We start from the raw sequence: 27,795 nt of genomic DNA on the forward strand, positions 1-27,795 counted from the left end.
ATAGCTTATCCAAGGCCACATTTTTACACAGTAATTTCCAAAGTTAGGATTCAAACCCAGATTTGGTGACTACAAATCAAGCACTATTTTCACTACATCATACTGCCTTCAGAGTATTAAAGAATATAATAAATAAGTAGTAGACTTTAAAACCTTAAAAACACTAAATTTGAGAGAATGACCAAGTTTAAAATTTTCAAGAGCATATTGTTCAACTCAAATCTAAAAACGAATTCTTTTCACAAATACTAGAGAAGTAGTTAATCGGTCTTCTTTGAAATTCTCCAGGGAGGAGGAAGTCACTGATATCTGAGATAGACAATTCCATTTTTAGATAGAAAGTTCTAATTGTTCATAAGTTTTCTTATATTAAGCCTAAATTTGTTTCTTTCACCGAGCATTCCTAGTTCTGTAGTCTCAGGTTCAAGAAGAACAAATATAATCTTGTCAAATACTTGAAGCCATTAGACTTCCCCTAAGCCTACACTCCCTTTACCAATCTTTATATACATAAACATATAGACCTTCTGGCAACATGACTGTTCTGCAATGGATAATCTCCCATTTTATCAACATCCTTCCTAAAATGGGGCACAAAGCACTGAATATAATAGTTTATAAGTGTTTTAATCAATCAATCAATAAACATTTATTAAGCACCTAGTATCTACCAGGCACTGTTATAAGTGCTGGAGATACAAAAAGAGGAAAAAAAACCAATTTGCTCTCAAGAAGCTTTCAATCCAATGGGGACAACAATGTGCAAAATAATATATGCAAACAAGTTACATACAAGGTAAGTAGGAAAATAATTAACAGATGGAGGACACTGGAACTAAGAAGGGTTGAGGAAGGTAGAAGTTGGGACTCTAGTTGGAACTTAAATTAAATCAGGGATACCCTACCTAGTCAGAGCCCTAGGTATAGGAGACAGCTAGAGAAAATGCCCAGAGAATCTTGTTCATGGAAGAGAAAGGAGGTCAGTGTCATTGGATTAAAGAATACAGATCAGGCAGGAAGGTGTAAGAAGACTGAAAAGGTAGGTTATGATGGACTTTCAATGCTACACATAATCAGGGCAGAAAAGCAGCTTATTGTTGGCCACTGTTACTCTTAATTTAGCATAAGATCCTATTAGTTTTCCTTGGCTGTCATTTAATTTTTTATTCTTACTGAATTTACAATTCACTGAAAAACCCCATTCATTTTTCAGACAAACTGCTGTCTACTTCATGTCTCCTCTATCCTGGATTTGAGGACTTTTTATTTTAACCCAACTTTAAGACTTGATCTATCCCATCTATCCCTACCAAAATACAAAATATACCAGTAAATAGCAACATCAGTAATTATAAAAAACATGTAGAAATAGGTAAGAAAGGAAATTAGATCAGTAAAATATATTAAGTAAGACCTATAATGTTTGATAAATCTAAGAACAACCTCCTCGGAAAAGGATTTTTATTTAACAAACACCTCTGGGGGCAGCCAGGTAGCACAGCAAGTAAGACCACTGGCTCCAGTGTCGGGATGACCTGGAGATAGAATCCCAGGCTCAGACACTTAGCACCCACCCAGAAACATCTGGCCATGTAACCTTGAGCAAGTTACTTAACCCTGATTGCTTAAAAAAAAAAAGACAAAACAAGCACCCCTGGAAAAATTAGAAAGCAACATTGTGAAAAGGTTTAAATCAGCATTTTACCATACTAAATTTCAAATCAATAAACAATCTAAATATAAAAAGCCATGATAGAGCAAAATTAAGAAAATGAAAGTTCTATCTTTTGAAATTATGTGTGGTACAAAAAGATATAGCAGAGGTCTTCATAACAGACACTGGCTTCTTTACTGTTTCACAAAAAAGCCACCTCAACTTTTGGCGCCAGGCATATTCTCTGGCTGTCCCCTGTGTCTGGAATGGTCTTCCCTCTTTAACTCTTTCTAGTGACCTTCCTGGCTTCTTTTAAGTCCCAACTAAAATCCCATCTTTTCCAAACCCTCCTAATTCTAATGCCTTCCCTCTGTTGATCAATTCCTATTTATCTTGTATTTAGCTTGCTTTGTATATATTTGCTTGTTGTCTCCCCCACTGCACCGTAAGCTCCTCAAGGGCAGGGACTGTCTTTTGCCTCTTTTTGTATACCTAGCACTTAGCATAGTGCCTTGCACATAGTAGGCACTTACTAAATGCTTATTGGACTGAATTATTAAATAGATAATTCTGATCACAATTAAAAAGCTTTTGCAAAAAAATAAAAATCAAAGCAGGTAGGATCAGGAGAAAAGGTCTGTAACGGGGAAAATTTTTTGCATTAATTATCTAATAAAGACTGACATGCACACTATATAGGTTACTGACACAAGTCAGATCACAGTTTTCAAAAAGAACAAATGCAAAGCAACAACTATTTGAAAAAATGTTCAAAGTTGAATTCATTTCTCTTTTCTTCAGCAGGTGACTTATTCTGAACAGCGAACCTGTTTGTAGAAAATATAAGTTCTCCTTCTAAATAAGGAAAAATAATATAATAGAATTAGATCACAGAAATGTGAAAAATTCCTGACTTTTGTCAATGATTGTATAGCAATCCAGAGAAAATCACTGAAACTTTTGTACCATAATTTTTTGGCTATTTGCAAAATGAATTCAAATGTCCTTGCAAAAGGTTCAGTACGGACAAAAATATCTCTTTCGTTACTAATTAAATTATTATTATTTCTAGAAATAGTCGTTAACTACTAACCCCCAAATGAATATTAAGCAGTATAATATAGTTAAGTGATTGTGTTTGGTAGCAATCTATGAAACAAAAGGTTTAAAATTTACTTTTTTTTTTCCAAAATATGACAACCTGTTTTCTAGTTATTTCAGTAACTGAGCAAGTTGCTTGCACAAATTACCAAAATATTCCAACTTTCTAAAAAACAAATAACCGTGCTATACTACCAGTTTTTTCCTCATAAAGTAGAAATAGAAGAAAACAAGCCAAATCAACCTTTTAAAAATTGTATGATTGAATTTTCCTCTAACAATCTGTATGCTTGGGCATGTTAACAGTACAGTTTAAATATTAATTAACAAAAATAGCACCTCATATTAACATAAAATTTAGGTGAATTTGGAGAAGAAATCCAAAACATCTAGGAGTAAAAAAAAAAAAATATATATATATATATATATATATGTATGTACATATGTATGTGTGTATGTATATGTATATATAAATAGAGAGAGAGAAAATTTCATTACTTAAACTCTTTAGATTTTCAAGCCACAAATATTTTTTAAAGTTATACAGCTAATAAACTCAGGCACTTAAAAATGGATAAGGATCAAAACTCTAGAGCTGGAAAAGACTTCAGAGGTCATATGGTCTAACTCCCTCATTTAGAGATGAAGAAAAATGGAGATCCAGGGAAAATAAATGACTTTCCTAAGGTCACAGTGGGATCTGAATGCTGATCCTTTGACTCAAAGAGTCAGTTCTTTTTCCAGTGTACCAAGTTTAATTTGAAGATTCAAGATGAAATTCTAAAAGAACAAACCTTGCAAGAAAATCCAAAATGCTGATATCAATACTACAAAGGTTTTGCATAGCAGGCATTTATTTAATAAAGTCTATTCAGTGTTGTCTTTTGAGATTGTTAAATCTCATAGCATTTGCTATAAACCCATAATTACAGATTATTACAGCTTACAATGAAGGAAGGCATAAAGAGCTGCTGTGATTCACTACAATGTAATAGAACATGTAGAGGAAGTTAATTTTGGTTGATGTTTTAAATAGTGGCTTTGTATAATATATAGGTGAAACTATAATTAGAAGAGTATAATCTCTGTAGCCTCTTTTATTCTGTCTCTGAACATGATGACTTTTTGCTAATAACACCACTACTACTTGACAAAAAGGCAACTACAGCTACATTCTTCATTACATTTAATAATTACAGCTACTCCTGCCAACAGTTCTCAAATCAAATTCATTCATTGCAATACTGAGCTTATTGGGGAGAGTTCTCTGTTCAGAATTTTTTGGCAAAAAAGCACTGGAGGATGATGAAGTATGCCTTGGACAAGGACATAGTGATTAGCAATTTTCTCTATATTAAAACAACAACAAAAAAAACCCTAAAAAATAACACAGAACATAGCCACTACTGACCACAAAACACCTGCTGTTATTACAGGGCTATTAAAAAAAAGTTCTGTATTTATTTGGTCTTTAATACCTTTAAGGTAACCTAAAAGCTTCAACTCAACAGAGGTAAACATAGTACTAAGTATCAATACATTTATTTCAACAGTTTTCTGTTCTGTCTGATAGTGGCACAACATATTTTATATGAAATTTTAGAATTGTCCCATTAAATAGTTAAATTCAATTAAAAAAAAAATTTTCAATTTTAAAATGGTATTGATACTCTTTTGATCAAAAATTACATGTTCTACCCCCTTAAGCCATAGAAAATCATTTTCTCCCCTTGGCTAGAAAACTAATTTTCCCCATATGTTTACCCCTTTTTTTTTTAAAGCAATTGGGGTTAAGTAACTTGCTCAAGGTTACACTGCCAGTTATTTTTGGGAGTGGTGCTAAGTGTCTGAGCTCAGATTCGATCCCAGGTCATCCCAACTCTGGGGCCGGTGCTCTTACTCACTGTGCTACCTGGCCACCCCTTACCCTTTGTTTTTAAGTAACATCAGATTCAATGGTTAATTTTAATTTTGCAAAGCTAATCTAAGAGATCACTGTAAAGTCGCCTAAGACCATTATGTTAATTCATTAAGTACTGCTTTAATGGCATTATTGTCTTTTTTTAACATACTAAAGTGTTTTTAAAATCTTTATTATCTAGATATCTACATAGCTAGAAAGGTTTTGTTTCTCCAAAAAAAATAAGATCCTGGAGAGAATTTTAACTTAAATATTTTTTGTATCCCTTATATTGCCTAGCATAGTTCCTTGAACATTCTACAAAAATGATACATACATCTTTGCTGATTTATTTGAAGATAATCGAATATGCCTTTAAAAAAGTTTAGATTAAATACTTATTTCAAACCAGCATCTTAAGTTCTTCATAAGTAAGAAGATATTTGCTACATAGATTACTATTTATCAAAAAAGTTTATACAAAGGTTCACCTTTAAAAAAAAAGGAATTATCTTGGGTATTTAAGTTTATGAAGGTTATGGGCAAATTGCTTAACCTTTTCAAGACATTCTAGGAAATCCTAAATAAGTTACAGAGGAGTTGGTGATCTATATTAGTGGAATGAATTTCTATACCATTCTATACTGATGAAATGACAGACATAAACAAAAAAATTCCCCCAAACAGAAAACCTAAGAATACACATGGTAACATCTACTTTAACTATCATCTTTTGAAGTTATGTTTTAAAATAACAAAATCATGCCATAAGATATTTCGATTTATCACTTAATAAGGCCCAAATATTTCACTCCTATTGTTCCATCCCCTAAAATTGTGCAGTGAGAAAACACTAAGCAAGTCTGTTCTGAACACAATTCATCACTGTACCTTCTGTGACTGGCTGGAGTTTTGAAGATCGTTCTGAATCAGGGGAATGAAGAGGTTCAGGCTCTTTCAGACTTTCCAAATGCATGAAAGGATCATAATCAATTGAAGCCAAATCAGAGAGACTTAGGGGAAAATATTTAGGATTGCTGAAACACTGAGCTCCATAAACACACCCATGAAGAACCTAAAAGCACAGGAAATCAATGTAACGTTTTATTTTTCAACTTAAGTACTAAAAGAAGAAAAAAAAGAAGCAAGTTTATAAGAAAATTAAACTTGTTAGCATTTAGGATGACAGAATCTGTTTATAGTGAATCTTGGATATCATCTAAGTCTACTCCAATCTCCTGGTTTTAGAAATAAGGAAAATGCAAAGGGTAGAGAGGTTAAATTTTTTCCCAAAATTATCCAGTTAGTAATAGAGCTGAGTGGAACTCTAATCTATTTATGTATGCCACATATTGTTTTACCTTGTCTCCCTCTTAAAAACTTTTTTAGTTCCTTAATTCAACAAATTTATCAAGCAAGGCAAAAAGAACCACTTCAAGATAACAGAAGTGAAGTTTAACTAATGCCTCTAAGTATCAAATAAGGGCCCAAATTCTCAAAATTTTAGCAAAAAAAAAAAAAAAGGATTTTAAAATTCTCACTCAATAAGTGCAAAACAAATGTTTGTTTATCTAGGGATTAAAGTAATATATTGTGGCTACCAAAGAAATATTCAAGCAGGAATACCTTATAAATACAATTGAGGACAGATTTTTCTGTTTTATCATTTTCAGTTCCTGTTGTATGAACTGGCTGGAGTAGTGTCTTTAAAGGTAAGGCCATGATCCAGTCCAATAAACACAAAAGTAATGATACCACCAACTGTAACAGAGAATTTTATTCATTATACATTCCATAAATAACAGGATCATGAAATTCCCCCCCCATTATTCTTTAGTTTACAGTTTCATTAGTGAAGCTTCAGTCTTCAGCAAAAATAAGTCAAACACCACAAAGAATATATAGAAAGTACTGAATTTTAAAAATTCAGGTAAGATGAGTAGAGATGGACTTGATCATACAGATTAAAGACAACAAAATAAAACAAATTAGAATTTTAAAGTTGTCTACATTGTATAAAAATATCTTTAAAATGGATAAACATTAATCAAGCCATAAGCATTTATTAAGCACCTACCATGTGCCAGGTAGGTGCTATGCACTGGAGGATACAACATAGATATACAAAATTCATACAGATGTGCACATATGTACATGTATATGTACAGAATAAATGCATGCAGAATAAAAATAAATATAAAGTACTTAAATACAAGATGAAGATAGGTACTACTAGAGGGGGAATTAGGGTAAGCTTTGGGTAAAAGATAGCATTTAAAACTGTGTCATGAAAGAAGTCATGGATTCTATGAGGTATAAATGAGGAGGAAGTGCATGAAAGCATGGAACATGGTCAGTGCACAGGAATGGAGGTGGGACATGGAGGGCCATGTGTAAGTGACTGAGAAGTACAATTTGGCTTGATACAAAATGTGCAAAAGGGAATAACATAATAAGAATAGAAAGATAGACTGAGAAATAATGGGATGCTCTATTAAGCCTACCAAGGCCATATATCTGAAATATTTTTCTTATGTGCTTTAACTGCTTGTTTTTGCCATGTTGATTCACAAATATTAAGTCTCTTAGGAGGAAAAAACAAATTAAAAAAAACTTTCCAGCACTTTTTCAAATGCAGTTTATTTTCACCAAAGAAACTTTTAAACATTGGTCTTTTTAAATTTTAAAAAACTGAACTTAAAAAATGTTTTCCCCCACTCAATATGGAACATGAAATGATAACCTCCATATGGCAAATTATATGAAGATCACAACTAGTAATCTTGGAAACTAAGTAGAAAGTAGTATTTTTTTCTTCAGAGTTACAATTCAAACTCAATATGTACTCGATATGTTGGCATTTCTAACTGGAAATGTCTAATTTAACACACCAAATCAACATATGCATTCCCAAAAGTCAATATTTTGAAGAATGGGTCCAAAAAAACAGTCCAATTTATTACAAATTTCTAAATAATGCTTTATATTTTGAAAACTTCATGAACAGATATGAACAAAGGCTGACATGAAAATCAATTTAATTATTAAAGAGAAACTATATTAATATATTATAAAATGTTAGTATATATATTATAAATCATATATTTATAAGAGTATGAGTCCACATCCACAGATACGCAAAGTATTTATGAAAATAAATATTTAAAACTTCAATTTATAACATATTAAAAATTAGCTGTGCTCAATTACCCTTTTGTCAATTTCATAAGATGAGGCTTCTGTACTGGGTAAAAGATGAGTAACAGTGGCTATCAATATCTATGGACAAAGAAAAAATTATTTTTCTTTTAAAATCTAATTAATGAAAATACTTCAAATTATAATTATTAAATAGTATAATTCAAAACTGATTATTAATATGTACCATGATTATACAAGCATTCAATCATTTTAAAAATGGCAATTTCCATAAGCACCTTCAAATTTCAAACATGTAATCAATTTTTGCAGTTCTACATATACATATACAAATATATACAAGCAAAATTAAACAAAGTACAGATACCATCTAAAATCACTAAAGTTATCAAGGTGAAAATTATTTTTTTCAGTCAGTGATTTTTCCGTACTGTCTGACTCTTCATGACCCCCTTTGGGGTTTTCTTTTTTCTTTTTGGAGGGGGGAAGGCAAGGCAAGGAAATTGGGGTTAAGTAACTTGCCCAACATCACACAGCTAGTTAACGGTCAAATGTCTGAGGCTGGATTAGAACTCAGGTCCTCCTGACTACAGGGCCAATGCTCTATTCATTGCAACACCTAGATGCTCCCTTTATTTTGTTTTTTTTTTTTGAGAGGAGGTTTTCGTGACAAAGATACTAAAATGGCTTGCTCTTTCCTTCTCCAGTTCATTTTATAGATGAGGAACTTGAGGCACACAGTATTAAGTTACTTGCCCAGAATCACACAGCTAGTAAGTGTTTTGAGGCCAGATTTGAATTCAGAAACATGAATCTTCCTGACTCCAGGTCCAGTCACTCTGACTGTGCCACCTACAGCAATAATGTGAAATTAACTTTACATCAATAAATTTCCCACAATATTAAGTTGTAATACCATAAGAAAAAGATTATTGGTGATTTAAAAAAACAAGAACAAAAAATGAAATGTCCCAAAACCACCACTTTCTCAATAACAAATAGCCCACATCATTAACTTTTTCATTTCTATTGGACATATATATTGAATGGGTCTGGTTTTCTCACATGGTTTCAAGTTTTAAAGGTGAATTCAAAAAAATTTTGTAAATTACTGCTTCAGTGCAACTGACATATTTGGAAAACATAGTATATTTATGAATTTACAGTTTTCTTAATATGTACAATTTTTAAAAGGCCTATTTCCTGTTCTATAATTAGGCAACCATTATTGAACTGTTTCAGTATTTTGTGCTTTAGTTCCTCATCTAAATTTGTGAAGGTAATAATTCTTGTTTCCTTCTCTGCATAGTCTGCCTATATTTAGTAAAATGGAAAAATTGATTCAAAGAAAAATTTACATTACAATGCAGAATAATCTGCATATGGGCCACATTTTAAAATGGTTCTACCTCTTCTATCTATAAATCTTATTCAAATATCAAGTGGACACCGTCTCTATGCATTACAGAGGATTTCTGACCCAAAATCACCTCTTGGTGAAAATTCTGATATGAAATTGAGAAATGTGTGAATTGCCACCCAACTGGGAGAAGAACCACTTTCTCTCTATAAAAATGATGAGTCAGAATACATCTTCAGAAAGGTAATTACAATTATTTGTGTAAAGTTTACATTTATAATTTCCATGCATGTACTTAATATTCAATAATTGTTAATAAGCAATTTAAATCTAAACAATTAGCCATGATCCCAGAGAACTGATGAAGTTGCCCACCTCATCAAAGAGAAATGATGGAATAACGAAGAATGATGAATGCATTTTTGGATGTGGCCAATGTGGGACTTTGCTTTACTTGACTATGCTTATAAAATATAAAAATTTTTCATCTATGTATCTACCTATCTTCCTTTCTTTTCCTTCATAAGCAGATGGAGGGAGGTGGGAAGGGATAACATGGTCACACCTGTACTTTAGGAAAATCAATTTAATATCGGAGTGTAGAATGGACAAGAGTGAGAAGAGAGGGTAAGCAAAGTAAAACAAAAGGCAGGGTATTATTAATAGCTCAAATGTGAGGTGATAAAGACCTACACAATGGTGGTAGCACTGTCAGAGAAAAGGGGGAATATACAAGAGATGTTATAAAGATAAGTCTCAAAGGACATGGCCAACTGATTGGATATGGAGGGTGATAAGAGTGAAGAATTCCAGGTTGTAAGCCTGAATCACTTGGGAGGATGGTAGTGCCATCAAAGGTATCAGGGAAATAAGGAAGAGGAGGGATCTGGAGAAAAGATAATGAGTTCAGTTTTGGTTAAGTTGAATTTAAAAAGTTAATGAAACACTGAATTCAAGATACCTAAGAGGTAGTTGGAAATGTGAGACAGGAAAGTTACAAAGTCTGGACAAAGAAATCTCAGAGTTATCCACAGAGAGATAAAAATCAGCTGCACTGCAGCTGATGACATTACTAAGAGAAGTAATATTTTATGTACGTAAAGTGTGTATGGTTTTTTATAGGGAGTGAAGAATAGTTAATGGGTGCAACCTGGATAAACATCCTGCAAACAAGACAGAAAAGGAATTGTCAGAAAAACCAGGAAAGAGCATTAGGTCACACACAGACACAAAGACACACAGACACAGACATATAGACACACAGACACACACCCCTAAAACAAACCAAAAATAAATAGACTAAGAGAACATCAAGAAGAAGAGAATGATCAATAGCATCAAAGGCTACAGAGAGGTCAAAAAGATGAGGAATGAAAAAAAGATATTACACTTAGCAATTAAGTAATTACAGGTGACTTTGGAGACTTCTAGTTCAATGAGGAGGTAAAAAGTTAGACGACAAAGAAATAAGAGTGAGAAGAAAGGATGTGGAAGTTATAGATGACCTGCTCAAGGAGTTTAGCCACAACACTGAGGAGAGATACAGGACAACAGCTAGTAGGGATGGATGGATGAAACAAGAATTTTTTGAGGATGGGAAAGAAATGGGCATGTTGTAGGGAGCAGGAAAAGACCCAGTAGAAAGGTTGAGACTAAGCAGCAATGACAGAGGGGGCAATCTGTTGCAGAATATAGGATGAAACTGAATAACTAGTGAACACAAGTCATGGTGTTGCCTTGCCTTGGCAAGGAGATTGACCATCTCATTGTGTGAGTTAAGTGTGAAGGAAGAGATGGTGGCAGAAGTCAGATGTGATGTAAGATGAGGAGGGGAAAAATTGGAGCTTGCTGCAAAACGCCTGTGAATTTTTTTTTTAAGCAAAATACCCTATTGATATTTCCATTATCTAGAAAATGAGAAACTATATGGAAATTGCAGATAAATGGGAAGATGGTTCCTTGGAAAAGCAAAGGAAACGATGGAGTGGTTTCTTTATTCATACCACGGTGACAAGAAATATCAATTCCAGGGAGGCCTGATCATCTTCTCTTTCATTTTTGATAATGAGCATAAGCAAAAAGACAACAAACATAAAATTAGTGCAACTTTCATGCTAACATCTCTCAGAGAAGATAAGGTGTCAGAGAAGTTCTGTGAAAACTTTAATACAACACTTCAAATCAAATCAACATACACCTTAATACTTGGTGGCTTGGGGGGGAGCAGAACCAAGATGGTGGAGTAAAAGCAGGAACTTGCTTGAGCTCCAACCACCTCCAATATCTGTAAAAAAAAGTCTCTAAATAAATTTTAGAGTTACAGAACCCACAAAGTGACAGAGAGAAATAAATCTCCTGTTGAAGGCAACCTGGCAGGCTGAGAAGAAGAGTCTATCTATGAGCTGGGAGTGGAGCGCAGTCCTGAATGATCTGAGCTGCCCCATACACTCAGCCCAGACCAGCTGGAGCACACTTCAGGTGACTGATTCACTGGCAGCTGCAGAGGTTTCCAGACTTCTCAATCCATAAATGTCAAACAGAAAGTAAAAGGTCGGTGGGAAACTCTGTTGGAACTGGGTGAGAAAAGAATGTGCCCCTGGGGTGTCAGGCAGCTGCATCTGCCATAGCTGAGCTCCACGCCTACAGTTAGTAGGGGGACCAAGCGAACATTCAGAGGGTAATTGCTCTTGCTTTGACCTGCTTGGATCTGGGTCAAAGTCTTGGGTGGCAGTCCTGGGATGAGGAGTGCTACTGTGGCAGAGCTTGTTAAAACTATGGAGAGGCATAACACAGTTTTGAGGCAGGTCACTAGAAAAAGCTCTGACAAAAGCTGCGAAAAACCCCAGAAATTTGGGACACAGTACTCTCTACTCTGGAAGCAGAGTTCTACCATGGCAAAGAGCTCAAAAGTCAAGAAATTGGCTGGCAAGATGAGCAAACAGAGGAAGTGTAATCAAACTATAGAATCCTTTTTTGGTGACAAAGACAATCGAAACATAGAACAAGAAGACAACAAAGTCAAAACTCCTGCATCAAAAGCCTCCAAGAACAATATAAATTGGTTATAGGCCATGAAGGAGCTCAAGAAGGATTCTGAAAATCAAGTAAGAGAAGTAGAGGAAAAATTGGGAAGATAAATGAGAATGATACAAGAAAATCATGAAAAGAGAGTCAACAGCCTGCCAAAGGAGACCCAAAAAATACTGAAGAAAATAACACCTTAAAAAATAGACTAACTGAAATGGCAAAAGAGGCCCAAAAAGCCAATGAGGAGAAGAATGCCTTAAACAGCTGAATTTGCCAGATGGAAAAGAAGTTCAAAAACTCACGGAAGAGATTAACTCCTTCAAAATTAGACTGGAGCAAATGGAAGTTAATGACTTTATGAGAAATCAAGACACTATAAAATAGATCCAAATGAATGAAAAAATAGAAGGCAATGTGAAATATCTCAATGGAAAAACCATTGACCTGGAAAATAGATCCAGGAGAGATGATTTCAAAATTATTGGACTACCTGAAAGGCACGATCAAAAAAAGAGCCTAGATACCATCTTTCAAGAAATTATCAAGGAAAATTGCCCTGATATTCTAGAACTAGAGGGAAAAACAGAAATTGAAAAAGATTCCAAAAAGAAAATTCCTAGGAATATCATAGCCACATTCCAGAATTCCCAGGTCAAGGAGAAAATATTACAAGCAGTCAGGAAGAAACAATTTGAGTATTGTGGAAACACAATCAGGATAACACAAGACTAGCAGCTTCTACAAAGGGCTTGGAATAGGATATTATGGAGGTCAAGGGAGCTAGGATTAAAACCAAGAATAACCTACCCAACAAAACTGAGTATAATGCTTCATGGGAAAATATGGACATTCAATGAAATAGAGGACTTTCAAGCATTCTTGATGAAAAGACCAGAGATAAACAGAAAATTTGACTTTCAAATAAAAGAAGCAAGAGAAAGTAAAGAGGAAAAAGAAGTCATAAGGAACTCATTAAAGCTGAATTATTTACATTCCTACATGGAAAAACAATAATTGTAACTCATAAGACTTTTCTCAGTATGAGGATAGTTGAAGGGAATATATATGTGTATACATATATATATATGTATGTGTGCTTGTATATGTGTGTACATGTATATATTGACAGAGGGCACAGGATGAGTTGTATATGAAGGGATGATAATATCTAAAAAATAAAATTAAAAGGTGAGAGAGGAATATATTGGGAGGAGAAAGGGACAAATAGAATAGAGTAAATTATCTCACATAAAAGAGGCAAGAGAAAACTGTTACAATGGAGGGGAAGAGCAGGAAGGTGAAAGTGAATGGGTCAACCTTATTCTTAATGAATTTGGCTTAAGGAGGGAATAACATACACACTCAATTGGGAATCTTACCCTACAGGAAAGAAGGGGGAGAGAAGATAAGAGGGGAGATGACAGAAGGGAGGACAGATTGGGGGAGAGGGTAGTCAGAAGCAAACACTTTTGAAAAGGGACAGGGTCAAAGGAGAAAATTGAATAAATGGGGAACAAGACAGGATGGAGGGAAATACACTAGTCTTTAACAATATAACTACTATGGAAATGTTTTGTATAACTATACATGTACAACTTATATTGAATTGCTTGTATTCCCAGTGGTGGTGGGTGAGGAGAGAAAGGAAAGAATATGGAAATTAAAGTTTTAAAAACAAATGTTAAAAACTGTTTTTTACATACAACCAGGAAATAAGATATACAGGCAATGGGGTATAGAAATCCGTCTTGCCCTACAAGAGAGTAAGGTGGGGAGAGGTGGGGCAGGGATAGGGGAGGATATAAGAGAGGACAGATTGGGGGAAGGATTCAGTGTGCTTGCCATCTTGGAGTGGAGAGGAAGGGAAAGATGGGGAGAAAATTTTTAACTCAAAATCTTTGTGGAAATGAATGTTGAAAACTAAAAAATGAGTAAATAAATTTAAAAAATACTTGGTGGCTTGAATGTAAAGCTGAGCATATGGGAGGACAATGAGAAATACATGGAAAAATATATCAGGATTTAAAAAAAAATGTCAAACACAAGAAACCTCATGCCTAAGGATAATGAATACTTTTTAAAGGAGAGCTGGAAGTGCCAGATAAGATAGCATTGAAAAATATAACAAAAAATTATTTGATTCTTCTGATAGGAAACAAATGGTTATCTATGTGAGAATAATTTCTGAATCAGCTGTGTATAGTCTGACCAATGATTTCTTAAAGCAAAGCACAAAATCAATACAAAATGAGAATTAAATTAAGATGTGGTGTGCAACTAAGTCAATCCCAGTATAATCCATTAAAATAAGCCTTTAATGCTGAAAAATTAGAAATAAAATAAGGAAGATATGAAGTTTAACTGATACAAATCAAAAGCAAATGAGGACACCAAAAAGAACTCTTCAGCAGGCAAACACTTGATCTTGAAAAGCTGAAAGATATGATAACATCAGGGCGGCCAGGTAGCACAGCGAGTAAGAGCACAGGCTCCAGTGTTGAGAAGACCTGGAGATCGAATCCCAGGCTTAGACACTTAGCACCCCCCAGAAACTCCTGGCCGTGTAATCTTGAGCAAGTTACTTAACCCCAATTGCTTAGGGGCGGCCAGGTGGCTCAGCGAGTAAGAGCACCGGCTCCAGTGTCGGGATGACCTGGATCAAATCCGGGCTCAGATACTCACCCCCACACCCAGAAATAACTGGCCATGTAACCTTGAGCAAGTTACTTAACCCCGATTGCTTAAAAAAAAAAAAGATATGATAACATATCTTATTGTCATCATAAAGGATAACAACAGTTTAGAATATAAGCTTGTTTGTAACATTTTATGGAAGCCAGTGGAAGATTACAAACAATACTACCTCATCAAATAGCAAAATACAGTACAGAGAAAACAAGTTTCATCATTTAAGATCATTCTGAAAGCACTAGAGATGAAATTGGGTGGAGGACACCAGATAAAAATATGAAAAGATGTGTCAAAATTTCCATAGCGATGAAAGTGGGGCTGCCAAACTGAACACTGACATCATAATTCCAGATAATTCCACAAGTAAGTAGAAAGGGCACTAAGGAAAAGAAAGATGAAAAGTATACCTGGACTAGATAGAAGTTTACAAAGATCTGTGTTGTAGTTGACAATTTTGATGAATAATTTTTCAACATATCTGAAACAGCAGAACATACTAAACGTTTTTGTGGAAAAAATCAATTAGGGCAACTTGCCAATTTTCTTGGATGAAAGCAAAATGAAACTCTTCTAATATATGCATAGTCAAGCAAAGCAAATTTTCACTGTGGCTATGTCTCAGTTACTGTTTCAAATTAGTTTTTAGATAACACTTTTGGGTTCTCTTAAGTAAAAAATATCTGCAAAAAGTGATAATTTTATTTCATCTTTAGCTATGCTTGTTCTGTTAATTTTTTTTCTGGTATTACTGCTGAGGCTAGCATTTTTAGCATTATTAAAAAGCGATGGTATTAATGGGAAAAATAAATGGTAATAATAAAGCCTTGCTTTCAGTGAGTGATCTTTCTGAAAAACTCTACGTGTTTCACAGATAATACAAGTACTTGGTTTTAAATACCATGTTAAGGGAAGATTAATTTAATTCTAATGTTTTGTTTTGAAGCACAAATGGTGATAAATTTTGTCAGAATCTTTTTCTGACTCTACCGAATCATACATTTTTATTTTTCTCATTAATATGGTGAATGAGGTTTATATTTTTGCTAACATTGAACCAATCCTAGATTACTGGTAAAAATTCAACTAATAGTATATAATATATACTCTTTGCTGTAACCTCTTTGCTATTATGTTACTTAAAGTTTTGCATTATTATTTATTGGGGATCATATTCCTTTAGACTTGCTTTTTAAAAAAAAGAAATTAGATTCTTTCTCTATCTCCACACTTACGGGTTTAAGTATCAAGATCATATTTGCATCATATAGGAAATTTGTCAGGATGCTTTCTTTTCCCATTTTGGTACACATTCTGTATAATAATGGAATTGTTCTTTGAATATTTGATAGGGTCACTTGGAAATCCTTTTGATCCTGTCTGTCTCCCTTTTCTCCTCAAACATAAGTTCCTTTATAGCTTATTCAATTTTTCTGAAGTTCTGTTGTTTAAATTTTGTTTGTCTGGGGGGCGGAATCAAGATGGCAGAGTAGAAGCACAACCTCTGAGTGGCTCCAGCTTCCATCTTACCCATTCAATGTAAAAAGGGGACTCTGAACAAATTTTGGAGATGCAGAACCCACAAAATGACACAGAGAAGCTAACCTTCCGCTGAGGACAGCCCGGCAGGCCGGCAGGAATCGGCCAGCACAGCGATCTGGGAGCTGAGCCCAGGCCCACCAGGTGGAGGTTTTAGTCCCAGGGGCAGGCCTGACCAGCCGCTGGCAGGAAGGACCCCAGATCAGCAACAGCTGTGGCCGTTTCCAGAAATATCAACACACAGATGCAAAGGAAAAAGTGACAGGTCAGTGCAGTCTGGACTTTGGGACCTAGTAAGTGGGAGTGCGTCAGCTTTTGCCCCCAGGGCGAGAAGCCGCTGAGACACCTGCACAGCCAGCAAGCCCCACATGGCAGCTTCAGCTCCTGGCCTGCAAAGTGTAGGGGGACCAAGCGACCAGTGTAAGGGGTAATTGCACTTGCTTTAACCTGCTTGTATATGGATTGCAGTCTAGGGTGGAGGTCCTGGGGCGTGTATCCAGCTTGCCAGAGCGTGTGGAGGCCTCAGAGAGGGCACCCATCTAATACCTCCGGCAGCTGAGAAAACCCCAGTGTTTGGGACGAAAGCTCCCCTGTCTGGTGGCAGAGTCCTACCGTGGCAAAAAGCCCAGGAGGTCAAGTGACTGAGGGGCGACATGACCAGGCAAAGAAAACAAAGCAGAATGAAGATTCCAACATTAGACTTCTATTTTGGGGACAAAAAGGAGCAAAGCATGGAAAAGGAGGAAGACAATGAAGCCAGAACTCCTGCACCAAAAGCTTCAAAGGAAAATACAAGCTGGTTACAGGCAACAGAAGACCTTAAGAACCAGATAAGAGAAGTGGAGGAAAAATTGGGAAGAGAAATGAGAACAATGCAAGAAAATTACGAAATGAGAGTTAACAGCCTGACTGAGGAAAATAACACCTTAAAAAATAACTCAAATGGCAAAAGAGGCTCAAAAAGGTAATGAGGAGAAGAATGCCTTAAAAATCCAAATTTGCCAGATGGAAAAAGAATCTCAAAAGCTCAATGAGGAGAATCATTGCTTCAGAATTAGACTGGAGCAAATGGAAACTAAGGACTTTATGAGAAATCAAGATACTGTTAAACAGATCCAAACAAATGAAAGAATAGAAGGCAATGTGAAATATCTCATGGGAAAAACCACTGACCTGGAAAATAGATCCAGGAGAGATAATTTAAAAATTACTGGACTACCTGAAAGCCATGATCAAAGTAAAAACCTAGAAATCTTCCAGGAAGTTCTAAAAAAAAAAAACTGCCCTGAGGTTTCAGAACCAGAGGGCAAAATAGAGGTTGAAAGAATCCACTGATCACCTCCTGAAAAAGATTCCAAAAAGAAAACTCCTAGGAATATTATAGCCAGGTTCTGGAATTCCCAGATTAAGGAGAGAATATCACAAGCAGCCAGGAAGAAACAATTTGAATACTGTGGAAACACAATCAGGATAACCCAGGATCTGGCAGCTTCGATCACTGAGGGATCGAAGGGCTTGGAATATGATATTCCGGAGGTCAAAGAAGCTGCGATTAAAACCAAGAATCACCTACCCAGCAAAACTGAGTATTATGTTTCAGGGGAAAATATGGTCATTCAGTGGAATAGAGGACTTTCAAGCATACTTGATGAAAAAACCGGAGTTGAATAGAAAATCTGACATTCAAATACAAGAAGCAAGAGAAGCATGAGAAGGTAAACAGGGAAAAGAAATCATAAGGAACTTATCTAAGTTGAACTACTAACATTCCTACATGGAAAAACAATAATTGTAATTGATGAAACTTTTGTCAGTATGAAAATAGTTGAAGGGAACAGAAATATATATATATATGTCTACATATGAGGGTATACGGGCATATGAATACATATGTGAATGTGTGCATATATGTTTACAGGTATACATAGATAGAGGGTACAGGACCAATTTAACAGGAAGGGATGATACTTAAAAGGTGAAATTAAGAGGTGAGAGAGGAATATAAAGAGAGGAGATGGGGAGAGACAGAATGGAGTAAACTATCTCATAAAGAAGAGGCAAGGGAAAATGGTTACAATGGAAGGGAAGAATAGGAAGGCAAAAGGGTCAACCTTATTCTCATTGAATTTGGCTTGGGGAAGGAATGAAATACATACTAAATAGGGTATCTCACCCTACAGGAGAGTAGGGGGGAAGGGGATGAGAGGGGGGATGATTGAAGGGAGGGCAGGCTGGGGGCGGGGGAGGAAGTTGGAAGCATCCTCTTTCGAAAAGGGACGGGATCAAAGTAGAGAATAGAACAGGTGGAAGGTGGGATAGGAGGGAGGGAAATATAGTCAGTCTTTTACAATATATCTACCATGTTATTGTTTTGCATTAGCTACACATGTGCAACCTATACTGAACTGCTTATCTTAACAGTAAGGGTGGGTGGCAAGGGAGGAAGGGAATGAATCTTGAATTCAAATTTTTAAAATCAAATGTTTAAACATATATATATACACACACACTATTATTAATACTATTTTACATGTAATTGGGAAATAAGATATACAGGCACTGGGGCATAGAGATCCACCATGCCCTACTGGAAAAGTCGAAAGGGGTAAGGGAGAAAATATGGGAGAGAGCAGATTGGAGGAGGGGATATCCTATGGGACTGCTATTTTGGGGCAGTGGGTAGGGGAAAAACGGGGAGAAAATTTGTAACTCAAAATCTTGTGGAAATGAATGATGTAAATCAGAAGTTAATAAAGCATTTGAAAAATGAAAAAAAATTTTGTTTGTTATTTTTTTGAGCATTTTGTAGTTTTGCAAATATTTACTATTTCATTTAAAGTGTTTGTTTTATGCCATATAGCTGTACAAAACAGCTTCTAATATAGTGATTTTCCTGTTACTTTTAAAAATCAAAATAGCTAATAGTTTATCTATTTTATTGAATTAAAAATACCTCTTAGCTTTATTAACTAACTAGTTCAAAGTATTTCTTTTAAATTTTATTTTATTGATCTTTTAAACTTTTATTTTATTGATCTCTTTTTTGCTTTTCAACATTTCTATTTGGAGTTTTATTTTTAATTTGTTGTTTTTCTAGATTTGCTTTTTTTTTTTTTTTAGCTGCCTGCCTAATTTGTTGCCTGGCTACTTTCTTTTGTGCATGAAAGTGTTTAGAAGTATAAAATTTCCTTCATCCCAACATTTTTGGTATAAGTTTTCTCACTGATTATCTTTAATGAAATCACCTATCATTTCTAAGATATGTCCTTGGACACACTAATTCCTTAGGATTATTTCACTTTTCATCCTTTCTACAAAGATCCTCTAAAATTTTATTTTCAGTGTATTTTGTTCATTAAAGATTGCGCTTAATATTTCTACTTTTCTCCATTTTTGTAAAGTTTTAATGTTCCAATACAAGGTCAATTATATAAGAGTTCTATGCATTAGCAATGTATCAAATGAAATTTTTCTAAAATTCTATTCATATCCTAAAAGATTTTGCTCTAGCAAAATTCACTGTATGAATCTTTACATTTCTTATTTTTCATAAACAATATATTACTAGATTCTTCTTTCTAAATCATTCTGCTATACTCTTCCACTCTATGAGTGAATTAATCACATAAATTAATCACATTCATAGCTATGACTGTTAATTGTTTACCTCTCTCCATTCTTACATCTTTTTGTTTCTATATTCCCTGTCCCCTATTTACAGAGGGTCATTTGAGAAGAGTGTGCTCAGCTCCAGTGCACTAGACTAGAATCTCTGCCTATCAATCCCCTTTCTCTTATTCTTCTCTTCCCCTCACTGAGATTCCAATTGCACTTACCTTTTCTTTCATTCCTTTTATACTCTCCTTCACCAATAATCCTGTTGTGTTCAAGGTTGTATCGTGTAATGCTGACTGATTTCTCTTACCTGCTTAGAGTATCTTTTTCTTTAATATGGAAACTGGGTTTTGATTATAATGTTCCTGACCATTTTCATTGTAGGGATTTTTTAATGAAGTAATCAGTAGATTCTATTTTCTTTTCAACCTCTTGTTCTAAACATGTCTGGGCAGGTTTTTTTTTTTTTCATGATTTCTTGAAATGTGATAGAGAGGGTATTCCTTTGGTCATGGTTTTCAAATGATTCTCCTTTAATAGTTTTCCAGGTTTGTTGTTTTGGACGCGAAATCTTACATTTTCTATTTTTTTTTCAGTCTTTTGACTTTTAGTATTTCTTGTGGTCCTATGGCATTATTAACTTCTGCCTGATCCATTCTAATTTTCAAGGATTTTGTTACTTTGGGTAAGGCTTTGTACCTCTTACTGATATCAAGTAATCAATAAACATTTATTAAACACCTACTATGTGCTAAATACTAAGGATACAAATACCAAAAAGAGAGTTCCTGCCCTCAAGGAGATTATAATCTATTTCAGAAAGACAACACACAAAAGGAAGCTGAAATAGTAAAGGTCCTCAACTGGGGGTATGGTAGAACTCAAGAGATTTCCCAAAATATGCAGCTGGGTGAGGAATGAAATGAAATTCTAACCTCCCCTACTTAAATTAAGGTTTTGGATTTCATGGCTCCGTCCTTGAATTAGAGGGACATAGGGTGGTTTGTAGTGATGGGTAGAATAACAAGGCTGATAGGATCTTGCAGGATTATGAAGTTTCCCAATAATCAGCTTCCTAGGATGTGGTGGAAAAGTCAGAGAAGTCCCAAAGTAGAGAAATGACATAAAGAAATGACAGAAATAACAGTTAAACTTGCATTAAACTGTTAATGCTCACCCCAACTCTTTCCCCTAAAACTCTCATTTCTATTCCAATTGTTTCCTCTACTGCTTTCATTTAATTTATAATATACATATTAAAGTCCTGATTCATTTCTTCTAGGAATTCTACATGATCTTGGGGCCAAGGTATGTTTTTCACTGTATTTTTCTAAAACACTCACAGGTGTTTTAGAATTATTCTTTCCTTCTGAGTTTGTATCTTATGCATCATAATAGCTCTTTATTTATTTTTTTCTTTACTCCTTTATCCATCTTTAATTCTCACATTGGGACTTTGTGTTCTGGCCTATCATATCAGGACTCTTGCCACCATATTCACAGCGTACTGAGAGATCAAGGATCTCAAGGTGGTTTGGGTTAGGGAGCTACAATTTTTCAATGGTCTGATCCTTCCTGAGCTTTCCAAGTTCCAGACTCTAGTATAGGCCTAGAAAATATAACTCCAAAGTGCCCCAGGGTGGGACTCCAATAGATAGTTGCTAGGTCTAACTTCCTATTAGCCAGCTGGAAAGTTCAGCACGTTCAGAGCAACAGAATTACCTGCTTATCCCTCCTTCTAAGCCTGCTAAGATTTAAATCCCTCTGCTACAACAATGCTTCAGCCACATTCAGAAGACTGAGTACAAGATCCCCACACACCAATGTTTTTTAGTTTCTGACCTGGTCGCTAGCACGTAAGCCAAATTTGTGATCCTGGGCTAGAAAAAGACCCACAGGGATTTCTCTATGGATTAACCAAAAACACAAAACAAAACAAAATGCTACTTGATCACGGACATTTCTTAGATCTATATTGCAACAGTTTTAGGAGGGAACTGAGTTACACTGCTTCCTGTTACTCCAACATTCTGGCTGTTCTTTACTTAAAATATAAAGTCTGGAAGACCATCTATTAAGTTGTAGAGAAGTTATAATCTGCATCAGTGGAAGGAGTACTCACACCAATATTTTGCAATCAATCCTTCCATTTCAGAAATATAAATTACCCCACTAAAGGTTCTTTTTTAAATGGATTAAAAATCTTTATTCAACTTGTTCGTATATAAATTGCTTAGTGAAAAACTTGGAAAAGAACTTTTTCAATTTTTATTATCATCAAAAGCAGTCATTAGATATGCAAATACACTAAAGATCTATGATTTCAGTAGTGTGGGAAATCTGAGAATTAACACAGACTACAATCTATTTAAAATTTAGTAGAGGAAACTCCTAGTAGCTAAGAGACATTACATGAATTTTCCACATAAAAAAGAGGTAGTACGTAACAGAGGTGGGATTTAAAAAATAAGACTTCTGATTCCAAAAGACTTGATGACTTTGTCAATTTTATAGATAAGATTAAATTATATTCTCAATATTATTCAATTGAAGGAAAATAAATCAAGACATTTCCTTACTCCAAGATTTTCTAAACCAAGATTAAAAAGTAAATGAAAAATTACTTACTTGAATAATTTTCAAGGGGGAATCAGGCTGATAAATCTGAAGCCTATGTACATACTGAATCAGCATATGAAGCATGTTGCAAGCCACATGGGCTACAGTTTTGTTAGGAAACTGAAAAAATAAAAAAAAGAATAACTTATGGGGTTTTACCTCTATTCATATGCGGATGTTATTTTAAATGTTTCTGGACTGCCATCTACTGATGACAGGTTGCACATGCTCAGGAATTGTAAAATAATTTTAACATTCACAAGAATGTCGGTGCAAAAAATATCTATGATGTGTTACCAAGCTAAATATAAACAACTGTTGATTATGTATTCTTTTATATTATCTCTACAGCCTATTATCTATGATAATGGAAAAAAGAATTAGCTGTTTTCATTCATTTTTTAAAAAAATAGTATTTATTAAATCCTCACTAATGGGTAAAACACTGCTGTGCCATAAAAAACAATGAATATGATGAATATAATGAAACATGGAAAGACTACAACGAATTGATGAAAGGTAAGGTAAATAAAATCAGGAAAATAATATAGAACAATGAATGACAAAAACAAAACAATCAAAACTGAATGTTGTGAAAAATGACCGAGCTTGACTCCACTCCAAAAAAGATATATGAGAAGATATTTCCATCTTCCCAGACATTTCTTTGCAGAGGAGGGGGACACTATGGATGTAGAATATTGTATATAATTTCAGAGTTCTTTGAAATACTGGTTATTATTGCTGAGCATTTTTCTTCTTTATAAAGGAAAGTCCTCTGGGACTGGTTGTGGGAATAAAGCTGTGAGAAATTTAGGTCACATCAAAAACAGAACTATCAATAAATACATATTTTTACAGTAGTTATTGTTATTCTCATTGGCATTAATTCTAGAAGCATGTTCCTACTTGTGATCAAAGCTTGCTCTTGCTACCATGTGAATTTAGTTTCACTGAGCTAAATTGGACTATAAAAATTACAATTAAGATCTTTTAATGGGAAATCATTCATGTCAAATATGGAACTGAGATTAGAAAAAAAAACAGCATGTAGGAAAGCGAATACATGACAAAGATGAAAAAAAAATTGATCAAGCTTTACCTATATTTCAAATAGCTAGTTTCCACTGTATTTCCATTCACAAATACTCTGGGCACATAGCAGAAGGTTAGGAAAGGTAAGATGAAACTGGCCTTCAGAAAGATATACCTTCATTTTAAGAGTTGGGAGTACTGTTAAGGGAGGAGTTAGTATTGAAGATGTAATTTAATGAGAAAATGATAATGATCATTTTGTAAAATGTTATTCCTCTAATTCCAAAGTGCTATATTTGAAAAGTTTCTATAGGCCAAGTTTTCCCCGTGCCCCAAACAATAACAACAACAACAACAAAACCTGTATTCCCTACAATTGTATGATGGAATGTCTTTGAAAAGCATCTCACCTTTAAGGAAACACAAATTACATTCAGAGCTTCCTTAATTTGAGGATGATGAGATTCATGAACTAATTCTTCACAGATCCAAATTGCTAAACTACAGAGAGCAACACATCTGAAAAAAACAGGCAACTGGTATTAGTATAAAACTAGGTATGATTTTAAATAAAATTACAAAAGAACTTACAGCACATATAGTACATTAAGTTATTTATGATTTCTATATCACCAGAAATTAGGTGAACAAATATCATATTTTTTGTCATTAATCACATGAAATTGAGGCATGTAAAAAATTAGGCAGACTGATAAACTAAACATAAATCCCTCCAAAAATAAAAGATAGTTTGTTCTCTAGGCAGGGAGACCTACATAGGACAATGGATTAATAAAAGTAAGTATTTTCTTTTACGGCCTTTTATGGCCTAATTTCAAGAAAAGGAGAATTTTAGAATGTAAGTTCTGTTGCCTAATGCTACACGAGAAATTTAGCACACTAGATGCATGCTTTCTTTATACCTTAGAGAAACTGGAGTTAACCAATTGAACTGTGAATATCATATTTGCTTTGGAACTGCAACGGAGTTCATATTGGTATTCTACATATAGTGATTAGCAAACTGTTGTATATTTTCCCCATGCTGGCGTTCTGGTATACCATTTGTTGTTAATTGTTTTCAAGTCGTGTCCAACTCTTCGTGACTGCATTTGGGGTTTTCTTGGTAAAGATAATGAGTGGTTTGCCCCTTCTCCAGTTCATTTTATAGATGAAAAACTAAAGCATACAGGGTTAAGTGACTTCCCCATGGTTCAACAGCCAGTAAGTGTCTGAGACCTAGTTTGAACTCAGGAAGAGGAGTCTTCCTAATTCTAAATTCAGTGCCTAATCTAATGTGGCACTAGCTACCCTTTGGCATATCATATTTCCTCCTAAAGCAAATATAAATAGCCATCATTTAATATTTAGGAATTATACAGAATTTTGAATTTATAAAAAAATGCATAAAACTCAACATAAGGAAAGATAATTTTGAAAATTCTTTTTGTCCACTATTTTTACTACTTCTAGAATGACAGAGTTACTATGAAGAGATTATTAGGCTAGTTTGGAACTAAAGCATGAATTTAAATCTCAATTTTATCATTTTAAAATTGTATAATCTTGGGGTGGCTGGGGGCGCAGTGAATAGAGCATGGGCCCGGGAGTCAGGAGGACCTGGGTTCGGATCTGGCCTCAGACACTTAATACAAAAACTAGCTGTGTGACCTTGGGCAAGTCAATTAACCCCAATTGCCCTCCAAAAAGCAAAAAAAAAATTAATGAAACAAATAAAATTGTATAATATTAGGTAAATTATACAATCTCTCTGGGGTTCAGTTTCCTCTTTTGCAAAATAATACTTGTACTACTTTTTTTTTTAAGCAATTGGGGTAAAGTAACTTGCTCAAGGTTACACGGCCAGTTATTTCTGGGTGTGGTGCTAAGTGTCTAAGCCCGGATTCGATCCCCAGGTCATCCCAATACTGGGGCCAGTCCTCTTACTCGCTGAGCCAACTGGCCACCCCTACTACTTTCAATATAGGGTTGCTGGGAAGATCAAGTGGAATCAGGTATATAAAAAGCTTTGTAAACATAATGTGCTGTGTATGTATATGTATGTGTATATATGTATGCATATATACATACATACATGTACATACACATACACATAGGATCATATAATTTAGAGGTAGAAAGAACTCTGGAGGACATAATGCCCAACATCTTCATTTTACCAACAAGAAAACTAAGGCTCAGAAGGTAACATTAATTGCCAACTTTGTGTGCACAGGTAAAATGGCAACTGACAGGACACAATTTGAATCCAGGTACTCTAACTTTAATATAATTTTTTTTCCATTAATCCATCAAATAGTTGTCAGAATTCCATTGTCAGAATAACAAGAGTTACCATTATCTCATTCATTCTTATCAATGCTCCCCCACTGACAGGTGAATTAATCAGACAAAAGAGAACGCATGGACTCTAGTTTCAAAGTCAGGTATTTAGCTACAGGAAAAGGTAACTAAGAAATACTAAAGAAATGCAAAACACAACAAACTCTGGACAATAACCAGGAGTGCCAAGAGAAAGGTTCTTTTTTCTCATCTATAAAACGGATGTGTTTTCTCTTTTAATTATAATTACAAGAAGTAGTGTTATTCATACCTTTAGCCTCTAGATAACTATAATTTATAGTTGTCTGGCCTATAACTGTGGCTTTTGGCAAAGCTGTCCACATGCCTAGGATACCTTGAGTTCATCATTCCCATCATTCCCCCCCCCCCAAAAAAAAAATAATCCCCTAAAACTTTGAAGCTGAAATCCCTAGGAAGGAGAATTGATGTCAACTAGAAAGGAAGAAACACACACTGATTTTTTCTTGATAAGGTTAAAAAGTTATCTATATGTTTTATTTTGTAGCTAATTTTGCTGGTATTCATCTATTGGATGAGAAATGCCTGCAGCCAAGATGAAAGGTAGAAATATTAATCAGTCAAAGAGCTGAAATGACTTATTTTTAAATCCAATAAGAAGACAAGTACACTTCGGCTAGGTACTGGATCCAATTGCCATAGTTTAGTTTTATTAAACACATACATGTACACCCTAAATTCATTTATTCATTCATTTACTTGTCTGTTTGTCTACCTAGGAGCTGGTAATTAGTTAAAAAGATCTGGGCTTGACAGAGGTATAAAACAGAAAGAAAATTACAAATTATAACAAATCAACCAATAAACTGAACATCTATTAAATAACTACTATGTGCCAATCACTGTGCTAACACTTGGGATACAAATACAAAGATAACACACACACATACACACACACACACAGATGTATGTGTATGGATAGGGAATGGACTTGAGATTTCCCTGGTACAGGGAAATCTCTGGATGAGGAAACTGTCTTGTATCAAGGCAGGTCAGTTCCTCCTCTGAAACTTTAAATCTTACAAAGTTTCCCTGAGCAATAAGATGTTAAGTGAGTTGCTCTATATTAGGGATGATCTATAATATCAGTCAGAGGAAAGATTTGGACATAAGTCTTCCTGATTCCAAGGTAATCTTTCTATTTATTATGCCATGCTTCCTGAGACATATACACACATACCCCCTCTCTCCTCCCTCCCTCTTTCTCTCTCTCTCTGTATGTATGTGTGTATATATATACACACACATACTTATACACACATATATTATACAGAATGTACATGAGATGTCTGTATAAACATATGCAGACATACACATACCTGGAAAACACACATATGTATACATATATAGTATGCACATAATATAAATGAATATGTACTCACATATAAAGAGAATAAACACAGGGTAGTTGAACACAAGGTAGGGGAGAGAGGGCACTAAAAATCAATTAAAATTATTTATTAAGCACCTAGTCTGTGGCAGACACTGTTAGGATGAAGGGATACAAAAACTAAGAATGAAAAAAAACTTTATTAGCCAGGAATTTACATTCTAATGGGGAGACAAGAAGTATATATAAAATTTATTCAAGGCAAATCTAAGGTGAATAAATAAAAATATATACAAAACAATTAAGTACTGTCTAGCACCTTAGGAGGAAAGGCACTAGCAGTTGGGGTGATGAGGAAAGGGTTCATGAACAAGAGGATGCCTGAG

The 27,795-nt window shown here is 34.7% G+C and overlaps 1 protein-coding gene across 4 annotated transcripts in view; it reads right to left on the reverse strand.

Moving 5' to 3' along the window:
• The window catches only part of RALGAPA1 (Ral GTPase activating protein catalytic subunit alpha 1), a 323,542-nt gene that overhangs the window by 126,355 nt on the left and 169,392 nt on the right, over nt 1-27,795 (reverse strand). For all 4 annotated transcript variants that reach the window (XM_069082259.1, XM_069082260.1, XM_069082261.1 and 1 more), the window contains 5 exons: nt 24,108-24,216; nt 22,672-22,782; nt 7,866-7,934; nt 6,282-6,416; nt 5,547-5,730 (listed from right to left, as the gene is read on the reverse strand). In XM_069082259.1, the coding sequence (XP_068938360.1) occupies nt 5,547-5,730; nt 6,282-6,416; nt 7,866-7,934; nt 22,672-22,782; nt 24,108-24,216 (608 nt within the window). The remainder of the gene's footprint in view (nt 1-5,546; nt 5,731-6,281; nt 6,417-7,865; nt 7,935-22,671; nt 22,783-24,107; nt 24,217-27,795) is intronic.

The sequence above is a fragment of the Petaurus breviceps genome, unplaced genomic scaffold (genome assembly GCF_028583685.1).
Source record: "Petaurus breviceps papuanus isolate PSGF00001 unplaced genomic scaffold, PetGlider_PUasm1.0 164, whole genome shotgun sequence".
Taxonomy (NCBI): domain Eukaryota; kingdom Metazoa; phylum Chordata; class Mammalia; order Diprotodontia; family Petauridae; genus Petaurus; species Petaurus breviceps.